Below are 19,935 nucleotides of genomic sequence, written 5' to 3' on the forward strand. Positions count from 1 at the left end.
GCACTGAAGGTGGCATTCAGTCAAAGCATTATTTAGAGCTCAGTTCTAATGAGTAATTTAGTGTAAAAATAAGTTTGAGGTTTAGACTGAAAAATTCTAGGGTGGACTAGTTGCTTGGCTTGTTCTGTAGAACACTGAGTTTGATTTTTTGAGTCTACACATTACTGACCTGTTAGCTCCAGAAGTCGACAACTCGGTTTAGTATGTGTCTGTGTGCAACAGCATGTGTGCTGGCTGACCAAATATCACTGTTCAAAAAATGTTTGCCTTCTCACTAGGATTTTGGTCTGTGGAATACACGCTAGTTTTTCTCACTTGCATTTTAGGCTATTAGAGATTGCCCTGCACTGAATGATGCAACGTTCCCCATCCCTGTTCTAATACGTGAAGTAAAAATATAGCCTATGGATTACTAAAAATAAACCTCAAGTTCGTTCTCATGGCAGACAACTTGAAGGAATATTGAAGGTTAGGGAATTATTAAAAAAAGACTTCACGGTTCAGGGTCAAACTTGGGACATCTTTCTCCCGCCCCCTTTTCTCATGCTTCAAGTTGACTGTAAGCTCGTTGGGGTAGGAATTGTATATCTACAGTCCCTGGCACAAGTGGGCCCTCATTGAAAGGGGCACTGCCATGGTAAAAGTAATAATCAGGACATGTTTGTGCTCAGGCACAGATGGCCACTTCCTGCACCTCTTGGTCCCTAGCCTGTAGGAGATGTGAATGGTGCCACTCCAGACATGGAATGTCCTGGCTCCTAGTTTCGTCATAAATCTGTGTAGCTTGTTGCGTGAGACTCCCCAAGAGGCCTATATCAGAAAGCTATGGCTGGAGCCCACGTTTGAACAGTCACTATCAAAACCTAGCCCAGTGTTTTGTGCGTTTGGTTGACTTTTTTTTGAGAGGAAAGGCGAGCAGGCTGGTGGTGGTGAATTTTCCCATATGGTATGGAGTCAGAAACTGAAGGTTTTAGCATCTGGGTATGGAACAGTTGAGACTTTAACCCCTGCAGAGGCAGTCTGGGATTATTCACCAAGCACATTAGCAAGAAGTTTCTTCTAAGAAGTCAGAAGTGAAATAGTTAATGTGACATTTTAAAGTGTTGTCTTTCTGTTTCAGAGCTAAGAAACCACTGAGTTAAGTGGGACTGTTCACACCTCCGAGCCATTGTCTCAGGCCATATCTACACTACCACTATTTGTTGGTATAACTTATGTCGCTCAGGGGTGTGAAAAAACAACCCCCTGAGCAACATAAGTTTCGCCGGCATAAGTGGTAGAATGCATAGGCGGTGTCTGTAAGAGAGCTTCTCCTGCTGACATAGCTACCGCTGCTTGTGGAGGTGGTTTTATTATGTCAACAGGAGAACTCTCTCCTGCTGGCACAGAGCAGCTGCACGAACAATCTCACAGCAGCACAGCTGCATCCATTCAGCTGTGCTGCTGTAAGCTTGCTAGTTTAGAAAAGGCCTCAGGCTGTCCATGTTCAAGAAGACAACACTGCCTTGGTTTATCGTATTGCCAACCCCAAGTGCTGGAAACGTGAACCAAGCTTCAAAATTCATGACTGGCTTAAAAATCATAATTTAAACACATAAATGTTGGGTTCTTTTTCCTTTGCCCTCTGGTTCTTGAGGTCATAGTTTCAATCTCTTCTCTGCAATCCTGAGGGCTAGACACTTTCATTTTAATAATTAATAATAAAGCTGAAATTCTGAAATAATTAGATTCCGGGAATGGGGGCGGGAGGACGACTGTAAATAAAACATAAAATATTGTGACTCTCCTGATTAGAATTCCAAGAGTTAGCCACACTGGTTTACACTCAATTTGTGTTTATAGGGTTATTTTCACAACCATGTTGACTAGAAACATAACTTTCTAAAATCCGAGCTTTGATTCCAAATCATAGTTCTGTGACAAATTGCTTGGCTGCAGAATACGTAGGGCCCTGATTATAAAGAAGAAAGGCCAGGTGTTGGGATGGCTTAGAAATGAGCCTTCTCTTAAGCAGCCATTATGTCTGCTGTAAAGGCAAATGAATTCCTTGGTATCAGTATCTTCAGTGCGTCTGTACGCTAATAGGAGCATCATTCTTTTATATTCATCCAGCTGGATGACTGAATTAAGTCCCATTAGAAAGCAAATGTGCAACCCACTCACTGCACCAGCTGAACACTGCCTCTTGGTGATAATGGAGAGTTCTTGTATCCAGAGAATCTACAAACATTATTGGTGCAAAGTAGTGATGTCACTGATGTGCATAATTTTGTATATTCTTCTCATAAAGGGACTTATAAGCAATCATTTAGTTGAAATTCTTATATTATTGCTCTGTAACCTATTACACTTTCCTGCACACAGCATGTTCGTGACACACACTCATCCTTACAACAGAGGATGCTGACTTTCTGAATGAGCACCTTGTTTCTGCCCCTCTGCTTTCCATTGTATTCCTTTATTTAAGTTGAACACCTTGCCAGGGGCCCTAGCTGCTGTTGAATTAATTATGATGGGTAGAGTGGTGACATTAGTGTGGATACAAGATCTCGCTGTACTCGCAAGCTCCCAGATATCTAGTACAGTGACCGTTCCTGCTCAGACCTCTGTTTTTATTTTGCTTTCTTCAGAGGGAGACATTGCTACGGCAGCTAGAGACAAATCAGCTCGATATTGACGCTACGTTGGAAGAGCTCTCAGTGCAGCAGGAGACAGAAGACCAAAACTACGAAATGTATGTCATTGAGCCCTCCTTTCTAACCTTTTTGCTGGAATCTACGTAGCTCTTGTCTGTTGGGCAGCACTGCACTTTACATCAAGCAGGGGAGGTCCAATGGATATCATTTAGTATTTGTTTGGATACTTCATTTCTCATGTAAAATAGGAGATTCTCCAATGCAAAGCTTGTTCTTTGGATTCCCTTCAGACATGTGATGTATGAGAGGGGGAGAAATTGAAGGGAGCTGGATCAGATGAAATGGCAGAGCGCGAATGAGGCACGTGGTGCAAGGGTGATGGAGTATGTCACAGCATCTCCTGGTGGAAGCGAATGCTCACAGTGCATTCCAGTGCTTCAGCAAGGAAACTGTTCCCATTCTTTTGGCTGTCATCTTCTGGCTAATCGTGTTAGCGCTCATTTTGTCTCTGAGGCACTAGGGTATTTTCTGTTGATGTCTTCAGTAGTTCTAGAAGCTTATTAAAATGTGGTCGTATTTCAGAGTATGCTTCCTGTGTGTTCGGTATCATATCCACTTAGTTTCCTGCTTTGAGTGAGTTTCTACTCCGGTTAGCCTTGTAGAACCAGTACCGCTTTGGGGGAATGAGTTGGATTCTGTTCAAATTTGGGCATATCAACAATTGTGTTAACTGTTAAGTGTTAACTTCCAACTGCAGGGTATTTATTGTAGTAATGTACAAGCCAGACAGAACACAGGTTGGCTTTCAGGTTTCCAGATGACTGGAAAAAGGTTAATATAGTGCCCATCTTTTAAAAAAGAGAAGGAGGAGGATCCTGGGAACAAGAGGCCAGTCAGCCTCACCTCAATCCCTGGAAAAATCATGGAGCAGGTCCTCAAGGAATCAATTCTGAAGCACTTGGAGAGGAAAGTGATCAGGAAAAGTCAGCATGGATTCACCAAGGGCAAGTCATGCCTGACTAATCTAATTGCCTTCTATGACGAGATAACTGGCTCTGTGGATGAGGGGAAAGCAGTGGATGTGGTGTTCCTTGACTTTAGCAAAGCTTTTGACATGGTCTCCCACAGTATTCTTGCCAATAAGTTAAAGTAGTATGGGCTGGATGAATGGACGATAAGATGGACAGAAAGCTGACTAGATCGTCGGGTTCAATGGATAGTGATCAATGGCTCCATGTCTAGTTGGCAGCCGGTATCAAGTGGAATGCCCAAAGGGTCGGTCCTGGGACCGGTTTTGTTCAATATCTTCCTTAACGATCTGGAGGATGGTGTGGATTGCACCCTCAGCAAGTTTGCCGATGACACTAAACTGGGAGGAGAGGTAGATATGCTGGAGGGTAGGGATAGGATACAGCGGGCCCTAGACAAATTAAAGCATTGGGCCAAAAGAAATCCGATAAGGTTCAACAAGGACAAGTGCAGAGTCCTGCACTTAGGATGGAAGAATCCCATGCACCTCTACAGACTAGGGACCGAATGGCTAGGCAGCAATTCTGCAGAAAAGGACTTAGGGTTGCAGTGGACGAGAAGGTGGATATGAGTCAACAGTGGGCCGTTGTAGCCAAGAAGGCCAATGACCTTTTGGGCTATATAAGTAGGGGCATTGCCAGCAGATCTAGGGACGTGATTGTTTCCCTCTATTCAACATTGGTGAGGCCTCATCTGGAGTACTGTGTGCAGTTTTGGGCCCCACACTACAAGAAGGATGTAGAAAAATTGGAAAGAGTCCAGCGGAGGGCAACAAAAATGATTAGGGGACTGGAACACACGACTTCTGAGGAGAGGCTGAGGGAACTGGGATTGTTTAGCCTGTGGAAGAGGAGAATGAGGGGGGATTTGATAGCTGGTTTCAACTACCTGAAAAGGGGTTCCAAAGAGGGTGGATCTAGACTGTTCTCAGTGGTAGCAGATGACAGAACAAGGAGTAATAGTCTCAAGTTGCAGTGGGGGGAGGTTTAGGTTGGATATTAGGAAAAACTTTTTCACTAGAAGGGTGGTGAAGCACTGGAGTGCGTTACCTAGGGAGGTGGTGGAATCTCCTTCCTTAGAAGTTTTTAAGGTCAAGCTTGAGAAAGCCCTGGCTGGGATGATTTAGTTGGGGGTTGGTCCTGCTTTGAGCAGGAGGTTGGACTAGATGACCTCCTGAGGTCCCTTCCAACCCTGATATTCTATGATTCTGGAATGAATTTGAGGCACCAGTAGTCAGAAAAAAATCCCTTGTAAAACAAGCAGATTTATTTGGTAATCATTGAAACCATAACTACCCTCCATTATGCCATTTCACAGTTGCTTTTCAAAATAGAATCAAGCCTTAAGTTCCACAACATTGGTCAATGTGTTTTTGTTTTTGTTCGTAAAGCACCTTGGGTCACTCAACTAAAAGGCACCCATATATATAAAAAACAGTATTTCTTCTTCGAGTGATTGCTCATGTGTATTCCACAATAGGGGTGGGTGGGTGGGTGTGTGTGTGTGTGTGTGTGTGTGTGTGTCCGCCATGTGCACAGGTGCCGGAAGATTTTCCCCGAGCAGTACCCATGGGGGGAGCACCTCCCCACAGTGCCTGTCTGGCGTGGTTGAAGGTGGGGGGAGCACAGCCCCCGTTATGTTCCTTTTTGCTGCCAGTGAAGGTGTGTCGGAACTGCTCAGCTACAGCTTTGCTGCAGCTTGTCCCCAGAACTCTTCGTTTGTTCAGTAGTACCTGTAGTTAGTTAGCTAATGCAGTTAGTTTAGTCAGTCATTGAGCCTGGGCTGGGGCATGCCCTGTGCCCCAGGCTTTAAGTCGTGCGGCTCTTGTAGGCGCTCTATGCCAAGGAGCGACCTGCATGTAGATTGTCTGCGCTGCTTGGGAGAAACCCATATCAGCGAAAGGTGCAAGATCTGCAAGTCTTTCAAGCCCCAGACTAAAAAAGAAAGGGACATTAGGCTCCGGGCCATCCTGATGGATTCTGCGCTGGCCCCGACCCTGGCACGCTGCTCTGAACCAGTACCCGCACCGCAGTGTCAGTACGCAGAGACACTCCGGTACCATCGTGCAGTTGGCACTGCTTCTCATCCACGGGGCATGCCAAGAGGACCGGAAAGACTCCCTCTTCGCAACGGCACAGAGGAAAGTCTGGGACAGAGGCTAGGCCCATGTCGGATAGTCCTCTATCCCCATCGGAACTTATGCCTCTGACTCATGTTGAGTGGAGTAGCCCAGCCGCTTCAGAGCAGGCCTCTCCGGATGTCTAGATGCCAGCTACGCTTGAAGCCCTTCAGACAGCCAGGGATGTCATGTCCATGCCGGTGCCTGGAGCTCCGCTGATCTCAGCCCCATGCTCCAGAGGCAAGCTGCCGCTGGGATCACCACAGTCGCTACTGGCCCGTACTCGTCTGGGTCAAGGGAACATTCCCGACACCGCCCAGTGATCTTTCAGAGCTATGTCCGTGTGGATTGCCCTCCACGCCGGTCTTCATGAAGCGAATATTGACGGGACCGTGGCAGACATCACCAACGGTTCTTGTCTCGCAGGAGATACTGCAGTTGGTCACGGCACGATTGTCGACACCGTTCCTGCTTGGACTCCCGTTCCAAGTCTCAGCCAATGCACTGTAGCCCCAGGTGTTGATCGCCGGCATCTCGCCGACACAGGTCCGCCCGTCGAGGCCATTCACGGAGCAGCTACTAGCGTCAGTGCTGCTCCTCCGCGTCGAGATTGCGGTCCCGTGGCCAACATAGGTCCCGGCACTGCCCATACTCCCAGTCCAGAGGTAGCAGCGGATCATTTGCCAGCCCGGCCTCCCCTCGCAACGGTCCATGTACCGGCCAAACAGCCGGCCCCGCCAGTGCCGCAATAAATGCAGTGGCACCAAGCATCGTGGGCAGCCCAATGGTACCAGTGGGCACCGTGGCCTCTGGTGCTGCCCCCAATGGGGGCTCACTCGGTGGCCGGGGCCTCGGAAGCAGCGTTGGCGTCCAAATTTAGACCTCCAGAAAAAAGGTCAGTGGGACCTGTGTCCTCAGTACCATGCCTGGAGTCCGACCAGGTGCTGGATCCTCCGGTGCCGGACGACACCCAAAGCACCGTATTGGCTTCGCCCCGTCTGGAGGAGCTGATTGTGGCTCCGCCCCCCTCCATGCCGCAGGAGGACTACTGGGCTCACCAAGACCTTCTAAAAAGGATGGCAGCGAGCCTCCATCTCCAGGCTGAGGAGATGGAAGGGCCCTCAGACTCCCTGTTCAATGTGCTGTCCCCTTCAGTACCAGTCAGGGTGGCCTTGCCACTCCATGAAGGGGGTGGCAAGAATTTCAAATGCCCTGTGGCAAACACCAGCCTTGTTGGCTCCCATCTCTAAAAAGGTGGAGTGCAAGTACTTTGTACCCACAAAGGGACACGAGTATCTGTATACCCACCCGACGCCCCACTCCTTGGTGGTCGAGTTGGTCAACCACAGGGAGCGGCAGGGGCAACCATCCCTAACCCCCAAGAACAAAGACTCTCGGAGGCTGGATACTTTCGGGAGAAAAGTTTATTCATCATCAAGCTTTCAGCTATGAGTAGCAAACCATCAGACTCTCCTGGGTCGCTACAAGTTTAACCTCTGGGAATCCCTCCCCAAGTTTGAGGACTCCCTCTGGGAGCACGATAAGAAGGAGTTTAAGGCGCTCATGGAGGAAGGGACGGCGGCTGCAAAGGCATCCCTGCAGGACGCTTCCAATGCAGCGGACACGGCCGCATGGTCCATGGCCTCAGCGATGAGGCCTCAGCCATGAGACGGGCATCATGGCTTCTGCTCTATAGGCTCTCCAGTGAAGCACAGTCATCAATGTAGGATCTCCCTTTCGATGGGAAGGCTCTGTTTGCTGAGGAAACAGACGCAAGGCTGCATGGCATGAAAGACTCCCGCGCGACCCTTCAGACCGTGAGCCTCTGTCCCTCTTCCGGAAAAACCCAAGTCCAAGCCGCAGCAGGCTCCTGCCCAGGCCGCCCTCCTGAAGTATGAGGCCGCCCACAAAAAGCAGCGGGACTATAGAAAGCGCCTGCGATGGCAATCCCGGCCTGCCCCCCAGCCTGGGTCTTCTAAGGGCAAGCAGGCGGGCAAAAGGTGCTTTTGATGGGACGCTCGGGGGGACCCTGCCAGTTCTCAGTAGGGACCTTCCCCTAATAAAGCTTCTTTTCTCCAATTGATTGTGTGCTTTCCTCCCGGAATGGTCGCCACTCACCTCGGACTGATGGGTCCTCAACACCATCTCCCGAGGTTACACCCTTCAGTTTACCTCCACCCCACCCTCCGTGCCCATCCCTTCCAGGGGACCCCTCTCATGAGGCCTTGCTCGAGCAGGAGGTGGGGCAGCTCCTGGACCTAGGAGCTATAGAGCGGTGCCCAAGGAGTTCTTGGGCAGGGGGTATTATTCCCGGTATTTCCTTATCCTGAAGGCCAAAGGGGGGCTCATGGACCTGCGAGGCCTGAACCACTACATGGTGAAACTGAAGTTCCACATGGTTTCCCTGGCCTCCATCATCCCCTCCCTGGATCCCGGGGACTAGTTCGCTGCCGTTGATCTACAAGACGTGTACTTCCACATCCACATATTTGAGGGGCACAGACGCTTCCTTCGTTTCATGGTGGGACAGAGTCACTACCAATTCATGGTCCTACCGTTTGGTCTGTCCACCGTCCCCAGGGTCTTTACAAAGTGTATGACGGTGGTAGCAGCCTACTTCAGATGCCAGGGTGTCCAAATATTCCCATATCTGGATTACTGGCTAGTCAAAGGCACCTCCCGGCCGCAGGTGAGCGATCATGTGGCACTTTTCCTGTCCACATGTACTGCCCTGGGCCTGTTGATAAACAATACCAAATCCATGTTAGTCCCAGTCCAACGCATAGAGTTTATCGGGGTGCTACTGGGCACAACGTTGGCCAGGGCCTCTCCCACCAGACAGGTCCGAGACCCTGAAAGGGCTCTATTGACTTGGTCACAAGGTTCCCGGTGACAACAGCCAGGGTTTGCCTACAACTGCTGGGTCATATGTGCACGTGCACATATGTGGTCTATCACACCGGATTCGGAATGAGGCCCCTCCAGCTTTGGCTGGCCTTGAAGTTCTCCCAGGCCATGGATAGAATGGACAAAGTCCTCAGCGTGCCGAACTTGGTGATCACGTCCCTGCGGTGGTGGTCCGTTCCAAACATGCTCCAAGGGGTCCCGTCCAGGGACAGGGCCCCATCGTTGGAGCTGTTGTCCGATGTGTCAGACCTGAGTTGGGGGGCCCATGTGGCAAAGTGGGGCCCAATCCTCTGCCCTCTGCCACGAAGCCCTCAACCTATGGGACTTTTGTATAGCCCACAACATCTACCTAAAAGCCTTCCACCTGCCGGGCACCCGGAATGTGAGGGCAGATTGCTTGAGCAGGGATTTTCCTCTCAGCACAAGTAGTCTCTACACTCGGAAGTGGCTCACCAGCTCTTCTAAAGGTGGGGTACTCCCCAGGTGGACCTATTTGTGACCCGGCAGAACCAACAATGCCCCCGGTTCTGCTCCAGGGGGGGCCTAGAGAGGGGCGCTATCTCCGATGCCTTTACCCTGTCCTGGTCAGGCCAGCTCTTCTACGCCTTTCCCTCCATTCCCTCTGAACAGCAGGACCCTGGAGAAAATGACGGACAAATCCAGGGTCCTCCTTGTTTCCCCAGCGTGGCCCCGGCAGCACTGGCACGAGACCCTCTCGGGGATGGCAGTAGCTCCGCCATGGCAGTTGCCACTCTGCCTGGACCTGCTCTCTCAGGACCAGGGCCGCCTCCTCCATCCCAGCATAGCAATGCTTCACCTCGCGGTGTGGCTGCTCAGTGGCTAGGTGGCAAGGAAAGGACATGCTCAGAACAAGTTCAGCGCATCCTCCTTGAAAGTAGACGGCCCTCCATTCACTGCTCCTATGTGGCGAAGTGCTCTCGGTTTTCAAGGTGGGCGGCAGGCCAGGGTGTTTTCCCCAATGGTTGCCCCGATCCAGCTTATCCTTGATTACCTCCTCCACCTGAGAGCCCAGGGACTGCTTCCCTTGTAAGTCAGGGTGCACTTGGTGGCCATATCATCCTTTCATCCCCCGGTGCAAGGACACACGGTGTTTTCCCATGCTATGGCCAGCTGGTTCCTTAAGGGTTTGGACCATCTCTACCCATATTCCAAGCCCCTGGTTCTACAGTGGGACCTAAACCTGGTGCTGGATCGTCTTACGGGGGCCCCATTTGAACTACTGCCTACGTGTTCCTGGTCTCACCTCTTGTGGAAGGTGGCCTTCCTGGTAGCTATCACATCGGCTGGGCAGGTCTCAGAGCTCAAGGCCCTAGCCTCCAAACTGCCATATATGGTTTTTCATAAGGATATGGTCCAGCTCTGCCCACACCCCACATTCCTCCTGAAGATGGTCTCCGCCTACCACATGGGTCAGAACATTTTTCTGCCAGTCCTCTGCCCAATGCCTCACGCGACTAGTGAGGAAAGCCGTCTCCACACGCTTGATGGTGATACAAGCTCTGGCTTTCTACCTCAAGCAGACCAAGCCATTCAGAAAGTCTTCACAACTGTTGTCCCCTCGGCTGAGCAAACAAAGGGTCAGCCGATTTCCACTCGGCGGGTTTCTAAGCGGATCACTTCGTGCATCCATTCCTGTTATGAGCTTGCAGGGGTTCCCCCGCCGCCCATTGTGAGGGCACGCTCGACTCGGGCGCAGGCCTCATCGGCTGCCTTTGTGGCCCACGTCCCCATCCAGGACACTTGTAGGGCCACCACGTGGTCTTCGGTTCACACGTTCACCTCACACTATGTGATCATCTCCCAGGCCAGAGATGATGCTGGGTTCGGCAGGGCTGTGCTCTGTCCCAAGAACTTGTGAACTCCTACCCATCTCCAACAGATATAGCTTGGAATCACCTATTGTGGAATACACATGAGCAATCACTCAAAGAAGAGAAGACATTTACATTTTCCAACAGGGAAAGAATTAAGAATGAGCTCTCAAAACTGGATACTCTCATAAAGAACCAACCTTCCACACAAACTTCCTCGTGGCTGGACTTTACAAAAACTAGACAAGCCATTTACAACACACACTTTGCTTCTCTACAAAAGAAAAAGGACACTAAGCTATCTAAACTACTACATGCCACAAGGGGCCACAACAGTGGTTCCCGTAACCCACCCAGCAATATTGTTAATCTATCCAACTATACTCTTAGCCCAGCAGAAGAGTCTGTCCTATCTCAGGGCCTCTCCTTTTGCCCCTCCACCCCCACGAACATGATACAGTTCTGTGGTGACCTAGAATCCTATTTTCGACGTCTCCGACTCGAGGAATATTTCCAACACACCTTTGACCAACATATTAACCCACAGAGACCTTCCTACCAACACTACAAAAAGAAGGATTCTGGGTGGACTCCTCCTGAAGGTAGAAACAGCAGCCTGGACTTCTACATGGAGTGCTTCCGCTGACGTGCACGAGCTGAAATTGTGGAAAAGCAGCATCGCTTGCCCCATAACCTCAGCCATGCAGAACACAGTGCCATCCACAGCCTCAGAAACAACTGACATCATAATCAAAAAGGCTGACAAAGGAGGTGCTGTCGTCATCATGAATAGGTCGGAGTATGAACAAGAGGCTACTAGGCAACTCTCCAACACCACTTTCTACAAGCCATTACCCTCTGATCCCACTGAGAGTTACCAAAAGAAACTACAGCATTTGCTCAAGAAACTCCCTGAAAAAGCACAAGAACAAATCCTCACAGACACACCCCTAGAACCCCAACCTGGGGTATTCTGTCTGCTACCCAAGATCCATAAACCTAGAAATCCTGGATGCCCCATCATCTCAGGCATTGGCACCCTGACAGCAGGATTGTCTGGCTATGTAGACTCCCTCCTCAGGCCCTACGTTACCAGCACTCCCAGCTATCTTCGAGACACCACTGACTTCCTGAGGAAACTACAGTCCATTGGTGATCTTCCTAAAAACACCATCCTAGCCACTATGGATGTAGAAGCCTCTACACCAACATTCCACACAAAGATGGACTACAAACCGTCAGGAACAGTATCCCCGATACTGTCACGGCTAACCTGGTGGCTGAACTTTGTGACTTTGTCCTCACCCATAACTATTTCACATTTGGGGACAATGTATACCTTCAAATCAGCGGCACTGCTATGGGTACCCGCACGGCCCCACAGTATGCCAACATTTTTATGGCTGACTTAGAACAACGCTTCCTCAGCTCTCGTCCCCTAATGCCCCTACTCTACTTGCGCTACATGGATGACATCTTCATCATCTGGACCCATGGAAAAGAAGCCCTTGAGGAATTCCACCATGATTTCAACAATTTCCATCCCACCATCAACCTCAGCCTGGACCAGTCCATACAAGAGATCCACTTCCTGGACACTACGGTGCTAATAAGCGATGGTCACATAAACACCACCCTATATCGGAAACCTACTGACCGCTATTCCTACCTACATGCCTCTAGCTTTCATCCAGATCATATCACACGATCCATTGTCTACAGCCAAGCTCTACGATATAACCGCATTTGCTCCAACCCCTCAGACAGAGACAAACACCTACAAGATCTCTATCATGCATTCCTACAACTACAATACCCACCTGCTGAAGTGAAGAAACAGATTGAGAGCCAGAAGAGTCCCCAGAAGTCACCTACTACAGGACAGGCCCAACAAAGAAAATAACAGAACGCCACTAGCCATCACCTTCAGCCCCCAGCTAAAACCTCTCCAACGCATCATCAAGGATCTACAACCTATCCTGAAGGATGACCCATCACTCTCACAGATCTTGGGAGACAGGCCAGTCCTTGCTTACAGACAGCCCCCCAATCTGAAGCAAATACTCACCAGCAACCACACACCACACAACAGAACCACTAACCCAGGAACCTATCCTTGCAACAAAGCCTGTTGCCAACTCTGCCCGCATATCTTTTCGGGAGATACCATCATATAGCCTAATCACATCAGCCACGCTATCAGAGGCTCGTTCACCTGCGCATCTACCAATGTGATATATGCCATCATGTGCCAGCAATGCCCCTCTGCCATGTACATTGGCCAAACTGGACAGTCTCTACGTAAAAGAATGAATGGACACAAATCAGACGTCAAGAATTAGAACATTCAAAAACCAGTTGGAGAACACTTCAATCTCTCTGGTCACTCGATCACAGACCTAAGAGTGGCTATCCTTCAACAAAAAAACTTCAAAAACAGACTCCAAGGAGAGACTGCTGAATTGGAATTAATTTGCAAACTGGATACAATTAACTTAGGCTTGAATAGAGACTGGGAATGGATGAGTCATTACACAAAGTAAAACTATTTCCCCATGGTATTTCTCCCTCCCGTCCCACCCCCCACTGTTCCTCTGATATTCTTGTTAACTGCTGGAAATAGCCTACCTTGCTTGTCACCATGAAAGGTTTTCCTCCTTTCCCCCCCTGCTGCTGGTGATGGCTCATCTTAAGTGATCACTCTCCTTACAGTGTGTATGATAAACCCATTGTTTCATGTTCTCTGTGTGTGTGTGTGTGTGTGTATGTATGTATATGTATATGTATAAAATCTCCCCTCTGTTTTTTCTACCAGATGCATCCGATGAAGTGAGCTGTAGCTCACGAAAGCTTATGCTCAAATAAATTTGTTAGTCTCTAAGGTGCCACAAGTACTCTTCTATTTTTCATAACTGGTATTCTTCGAGATGTGTTGCTCATGTCTATTCCACATCCCACCCTCCTTCCCCTCTGTTGGAGTCATCTGGCAAGAAAGAACTGAGGGTGGGGGGAGCGCAGCCCCCCCTTATACTACTCCAGGCAGGTGCTGCGGGGGGGCGCACTCCCCCCCACGGGTACTGCTGGGAGGAAAAGTCCGGCACCGGTGCACGTGGCAAGCGCACACCTATTGTGGAATAGACAACATGAGCAACACATCTCGAAGAACACCAGTTATGGAAAAGGTAACTGTCTTTTCCTAAACACTGCATTTCTATCACTATAGGAAAAAAACAGTGATGCTGAATGAGACCCACTTAGCCACTACAAATATTGCTTTCTTCTGGGAAGAAGCTATAGTATTATCCATGCTCGAAGGACTCCTTTGTGGTGTCTGTGCTACCGGTTCCTTCCCTGTTGTGTTTTTGGGTCTGTGTACTCTGTCCGTGACTGGTATCAATCTAGAGGGAGCAAGCATCCTGCTGTATTTTATAACTGGTGTGCTTCCAGGCTAGAGAAAGTACTCTAGTGTCATGGCTACAGGAGCTGTAGGCATATTGTCATTCGCTGAAGATTATTAATTTTTGTTGAGGTAGCACCTAAAAGCCTTGGCCCCAGTCCAGGTCCCCATTGTGTTGGGTGTTGTAAAGACGAAACAAAAAGATGATCCTTGCCCCAAAGAGCTGCCAGTTTTGTTTGCAATCTTCTAATCTCTTGTGGTAGGAAGTTTAAAAAAACACTTCAGTAGAAGCCACAGATACTTGCAGAAACTCCCTGAATCTACAAAAAGAAAAGGAATACTTGTGGCACCTTGGAGACTAACAAATTTATTTGAGCATAAGCTTTCGTCAGCTACAGCCCACTTCATCAGATGCAAAAAATAAATGTTAGTCTCTCAGGTGCCACAAGTACTCCTTTTCTTTTTGCAGATACGGACTAACAGCTGCTACTGTGATCCCTGAATCTAGACAACCACTTAGTCTGTGTATCAACACCTTTGCCATTCCCTTTTCCATGCAGTTGGCAGCCACTGAAAATACAGAGGCCCTTTCTTTGTTTGGTATCCTGAATGTTTGTAATCAGTAATGCTACCTGGCCAGGTAGAATAACTGCACTCGGGTGGTATGTGGTGCTGTGCTGATGGCAGAGTGTGGCCTCTCAACAGCCAAGAAGGGCCCACGCTGCAGGTGACTGACTGCCTGTGTAATTATGCTTAATGTGACTTTGAAATGTTTTAACCAATAGTTGGGACTGCTCAGCTGGGCTTTTATTGGTGGTTCCTTATGAGAATAAAATACTAAAAGTAAAACAATCTCTTGCTATGATTCTGGATTAGCAGATAATCAAATTTTTATATGTAGTTAGCCAAACTCCGCTTTCATTGATATGGGTGTAAATCCAGAGTAACCAGTTACCCAGTGAAGGGTAACAAGAAGGGTTTCTACAGGTATGTTAGCAACAAGGAAAAAGGTCAGGGAAAGCGTGGGCCCCTTACTGAATGGGGGAGGCAACCTAGTGACACAGGATGTGGAAAAAGCTGAAGTATTCAATGCTTTTTTTGCCTTTGTCTTCACAGACAAGGTCAGCTCCCAGACTGCTGTCCTGAGCAACACAGTATGGGGAGAAGGTGAGCAGTCTTCAGTGGTGAAAGAACAGGTTAAGGACTATTTAGAAAAGCTGGACGTGCACAAGTCCATGGGTCCAGATCTAAAGCATCTAAGGGTGCTGAGGGAGTTGGCTGATGTGATTGCAGAGCCATTGGCCATTATATTTGAAAACTCGTGGCGATCGGGGAAGTCCCAGATGATTGGAAAAAGACAAATATAGTCCCCAACTTTAAAAAAAAAAAAAAGGGGGGGGAGGGGAGAAGGAGAACCCGGGGAACAACAGACACTGTCAGTCTTTCCTCAGTCCCTGGAAAAATCATGGAGCAGGTCCTCAAGGAAACCATTTTGAAGCATGTGGAGGAGAGGAAGGTGATCAGGAACAGTCAACACGGATTCACCAAGGGCAAGTAATGACTGGCCAAACCGATTGCTTTCTGTGATGAAATAACTGGTTCTGGGGATATGGGGAAAGTGGTGGGCGTGACATATATCTTGACTTTAGCAAAGCTTTTGATACTGTCTCCCACAGTATTCTTGCCAGCAAGTTAAAGTATGGATTGGATGAATGGACTATAAGGTGGATAGAAGGCTGAGTAGATTGTCAGGCTCATAGAATATCAGCAGGTCATCTAGTCCAGCCCCCTGCTCAAAGCAGGATCAATCCCCAGCTAAATCATCCCAGCCAGGGTTTTGTCAAGCGTGACCTTAAAATCCTCAAAGGAAGGAGATTCCACCACCTCCCTAGGTAACGCATTCCAGTGCTTCACCACCCTCCTAGTGAAAAAGATTTTCCTAATATCCAACCTAAACCTCCCCCACTGCAACTTGAGACCATTACTCCTTGTTCTGTCATCTGCTACCACTGAGAACAGTCTAGATCCATCCTTTTTGGAGTCCCCTTTCAGGTAGTTGAAAGCAGCTATCAAATCCCCCTCATTCTTCTCTTCCACAGACTAACCAATTCCAGTTGCCTCAACCTCGCCTCATAAGTCATGTGTTCCAGTCCCCTAATCATTTTTGTTGCCCTCCAATGGACACTTTCCAATTTTTCCACATCCTTCTTGTAGTGTAGGGCCCAAAACTGGACACAGCACTCCAGATGAGGCCTCACCAATGTCGAATAGAGGGGAACGATCACGTCCCTCAATCTGCTGGCAATGCTCTTACTAATATAGCCCAAAATGCTGTTAGCCTTCTTGGTAACAAGAGCACACTGTTGACTCGTATCCAGCTTCTTGTCCGCTGCAACTCCTAGATCCTTTTCTGCAGAACCGCTGCCTAGCCATTCGGTCCCTAGTCTGTAGCGGTGCATGGGATTCTTCTGTGCTAAGTGCAGGACTCTGCACTTCTCCTTGTTGAACCTCTTCAGATTTCTTTTGGCCCAGTCCTCTAATTTGTCTAGGTGCCTCTGTATCCTATCCCTACCCTCCAGCATATCTGCCTCTCCTCCCAGGTTAGTGACATCTGCAAACTTGCTGACGGTGCAGTGTACACCATCCTCTAGATCATTAATGAAGATATTGAACAAAACCAGCCCGAGGACCGATCCTTGGGGCACTCTGCTTGATACCGGCTGCCAAATAGACATGGAGTCATTGATCACTACCCGTTGAGCCCGACGATCTAGCCAGCTTTCTATCCGCCTTATCGTTCATTCATCCAGCCCATACTACTTTAACTTGCTGGCAAGAATACTGTGGGAGACTTGTGCTAAAGTCAAGGAATAACACGTCCACTGCTTTCCCCTCATCCACAGAGCCAGTTACCTCGTCATAGAAGGCAATTAGATTAGTCAGGCATGACTTGCTCTTGGTGAATCCATGCTGACTGTTGCTGATCACTTTCCTCTCCAAGTGCTTCAGAATTGATTCCTTGAGGACCTGCTCCATGATTTTTCCAGGATTGAGGTGAGGCTGACTGGCCTCTAGTGATTTTTCCACAGGGAGCTTGTCTCCTCCTCCCCATGCTGTGCTGCCCAGTGCAGTAGTCTGGGAGCTGACCTTGTTCATGAAGACAGAGGCAAAAAAAGCACTGAGTACATTGGCTTTTTCCACATCCTCTGTCACTAGGTTGCCTCCCTCATTCAGACTAACAAATTTATTTGAGTATAAGCTTTCGTGAGCTACAGCTCACTTCATCGGATGCATTCCGATGAAGTGAGCTGTAGCTCACGAAAGCTTATGCTCAAATAAATGTGTTAGTCTCTAAGGTGCCAGAAGTACTCCTTTTCTTTTTGCGAATACAGACTAACCCGGCTGCTAATCTGAAATCCCTCATTCAGTAAGGGGCCCACGCTTTCCTGGAGTTTCTTCTTGTTGCTAACATACCTGAAGAAACCCTTCTTGTTACTCTTAACGTCTGTTGCTAGCTGCAAGTCCAAGTGTGATTTGGCCTTCCTGATTTCACTCCTGCATGCCTGAGCAATATTTTTATACTGCTCCCTGGTCATTTGTCCTTCCACTTCCATCTTCCACTTCTTGTAAGCTTCTTTTTTGTGTTTAAGATCAGCAAGGATTTCACTGTTAAGCTAAGCTGGTCACCTGCCATATTTACTATTCTTTCTACACATCGGGATGGTTTGTCCCTGTAACCTCAATAAGAATTCTTTAAAATACAGCCAGTTCTCCTGGACTCCTTTCCCCCTCGTGTTATTCTCCCAGGGGATCCTGCCCATCAGTTCCCTGAGGGAGTCAGTCTGCTTTTCTGAAGTCCAGGGACGTATTCTACTGCTCTCCTTTCTTCCCTGTGTCAGGATCCTGAACTGGACCATCTCATGGTCACTTCCTCCCAGGTTCCCATCTGCTTTTGCTTCCCCTACTAATTCTTCTTGTTTGTAAGGAGCAGGTCAAGAAGAGCTCTGCCCGTAGTTGGTTCCTCCAGCACTTGCACCAGGAAATTGTCCCCTACACTTTCCAAAAACTTCTTGGATTGTCTGTGCACCGCTGTATTGCTCTCCCAGCAGATATCAGGGTGATTGAAGTCTCTCATGAGAACCAGGGCCTGTGATCTATTAACTTCTGTGAGTTGCCGGAAGAAAGCCTCATCCACCTCATTTCCCTTGGTCCAGTGGTCTATAGCAGACTCCCACCACAACATCACCCTTGATGCTCATGCTTCTAAACTTAATCCAGAGACAATCAGGTTTTTTTGCAGTTTCATACCAGAGCTCTGAGCAATCATACTGCTCTCTTCCACACAACGCAACTCCCCCACCTTTTCTGCCCTGCCTGTCCTTCCTGAAAAGTTTATATCCATCCATGACAGTACTCCAGTCATGTGAGTTATGGCTCAATGGGTAGTGATCAATGGCTCAATGTCTAGTTGGCAGCTGGTACCAAGTGGAGTTCCCTAGGGTTGGTCCTGGTGTTGGTTTTGTTCAACATCATTATTAATGATCTGGATGATGGGATGGATTGCATCCTCAGCAAGTTTGCAGATGACATGAAGATGTGGGGAGAGGTAAATACGCTGGAGGGTGGGGATAGGGTCCAGAGGGACCTAGACAAGTTGGAGGATTGGGCCAAAAGAAATCTGATGAGGTTCAACAAGGACAAGTGCAGGGTTCTGCACTTAGGACAGAAGAATCCCATGCACTGCTACAGACTAGGGACTGACTGGCTAAGTGGCAGTTCTGCAGAAAAGGACCTGGGGATTACAATGGATGAGAAGCTGGCTAGGAGTCAGCAGTGTGCCCTTGTTGCCAAGATGGCTAACGGCATATTGGGCTGTATTAGTAAGAGCATTGCCAGCATATAGAGGGAAGTGATTATTTCCCTCTATTTGGCACTAGTGAGGCCACATCTGAAGTATTGCATCCAGTTTTAGGGCCCCCACTACAGAAGGGATGTGGACAAATTAGAGTCCAGTGGAGGGCAATGAAAATGATTAGGGGGCTGGGGCTCATGACTTATGAGGAGAGGCTGAGGGAGCTGAGCTTGTTTAGTCTGCGGAAGAGAAGAGTGAGAGGGGATTTGATAGCAGCTTTCAACTACCTGAAGCGGGGTTCCAAAGAGGATGGAGCTCGGCTGTTCTCAGTGGTGGCAAATGACAGAACAAGGAGTAGTGGTCTCAAGTTGCAGTGGGGGAGGTCAAGGTTGGATATTAGGAAACACTATTTCACTAGGAGGGTGGTGAAGCACTGGAATGGGTTACTTAGAGAAGTGGTGGAATCTCCTTCCTTGGAGGTTTTTTTGGGTGGAGGGATAACTCGGTGGTTTGAGCATTGGCCTGCTAAACCCAGGGTTGTGAGCTCAATCCTTGAGAGGGCCATTTAGAAATCTGGGGCAAAAAAAAATTGGGGATTGCCTGCTTTGAGCAGGGGGTTGGACTAGATGATCTCCTGAGGTCCCTTCCAACTCTGATATTCTAAAGCCCAGCTTGACAAAGCCCTGGCTGGGATGATTTAGTTGGGATTGGTCCTGCTTTGAGCAGGGGGTTGGACTAGATGTGTGCTGCAAGATGGATTTAGTCCAGCACCCTTTGCTTTGGGAAAGTGCTCTTTCTTTTAAATCAGGGTTTTGAAAATGTCCCTGATTGCTGCTTATTAGAGATGCTGAGCCACCAATCCCAAAGTGCAAACATTATGGCAGCCCATGCCTGAATGCTTCTTCCCCACTAATAAAAGTGCAGCAATATTTTAGGATTTATCTGGCCTTTCTCTGTGCTCTAGCTGTGACACTGAGATCCCTGGCGCTAAATCTCTGGCTACTGATGCAACAAATGTGGTGGTACAGGAAGAGCCACAGAACCTTCAATCCTAGGGACATAAACTTTTCTAAAACTACTGCATGGAACTCCACAGGCTGATTTGTTAACATGCTCTCTGGAGCTGCTTACTCTCTGTACAGCGTCAGGAACTGGAGTAATTT

At 48.5% G+C, this 19,935-nt stretch overlaps 1 protein-coding gene across 5 annotated transcripts in view; it reads left to right on the forward strand.

Moving 5' to 3' along the window:
* Positions 1-19,935, forward strand: part of RABL6 (RAB, member RAS oncogene family like 6) — a 120,124-nt gene that overhangs the window by 50,321 nt on the left and 49,868 nt on the right. For all 5 annotated transcript variants that reach the window (XM_038374518.2, XM_038374522.2, XM_038374520.2 and 2 more), the window contains one exon: positions 2,631-2,734. In XM_038374518.2, coding sequence (XP_038230446.1) covers positions 2,631-2,734 — 104 coding nt within the window. The remainder of the gene's footprint in view (positions 1-2,630; positions 2,735-19,935) is intronic.

This window comes from Dermochelys coriacea, chromosome 16, assembly GCF_009764565.3.
Source record: "Dermochelys coriacea isolate rDerCor1 chromosome 16, rDerCor1.pri.v4, whole genome shotgun sequence".
In the NCBI taxonomy this organism is placed as follows: domain Eukaryota; kingdom Metazoa; phylum Chordata; order Testudines; family Dermochelyidae; genus Dermochelys; species Dermochelys coriacea.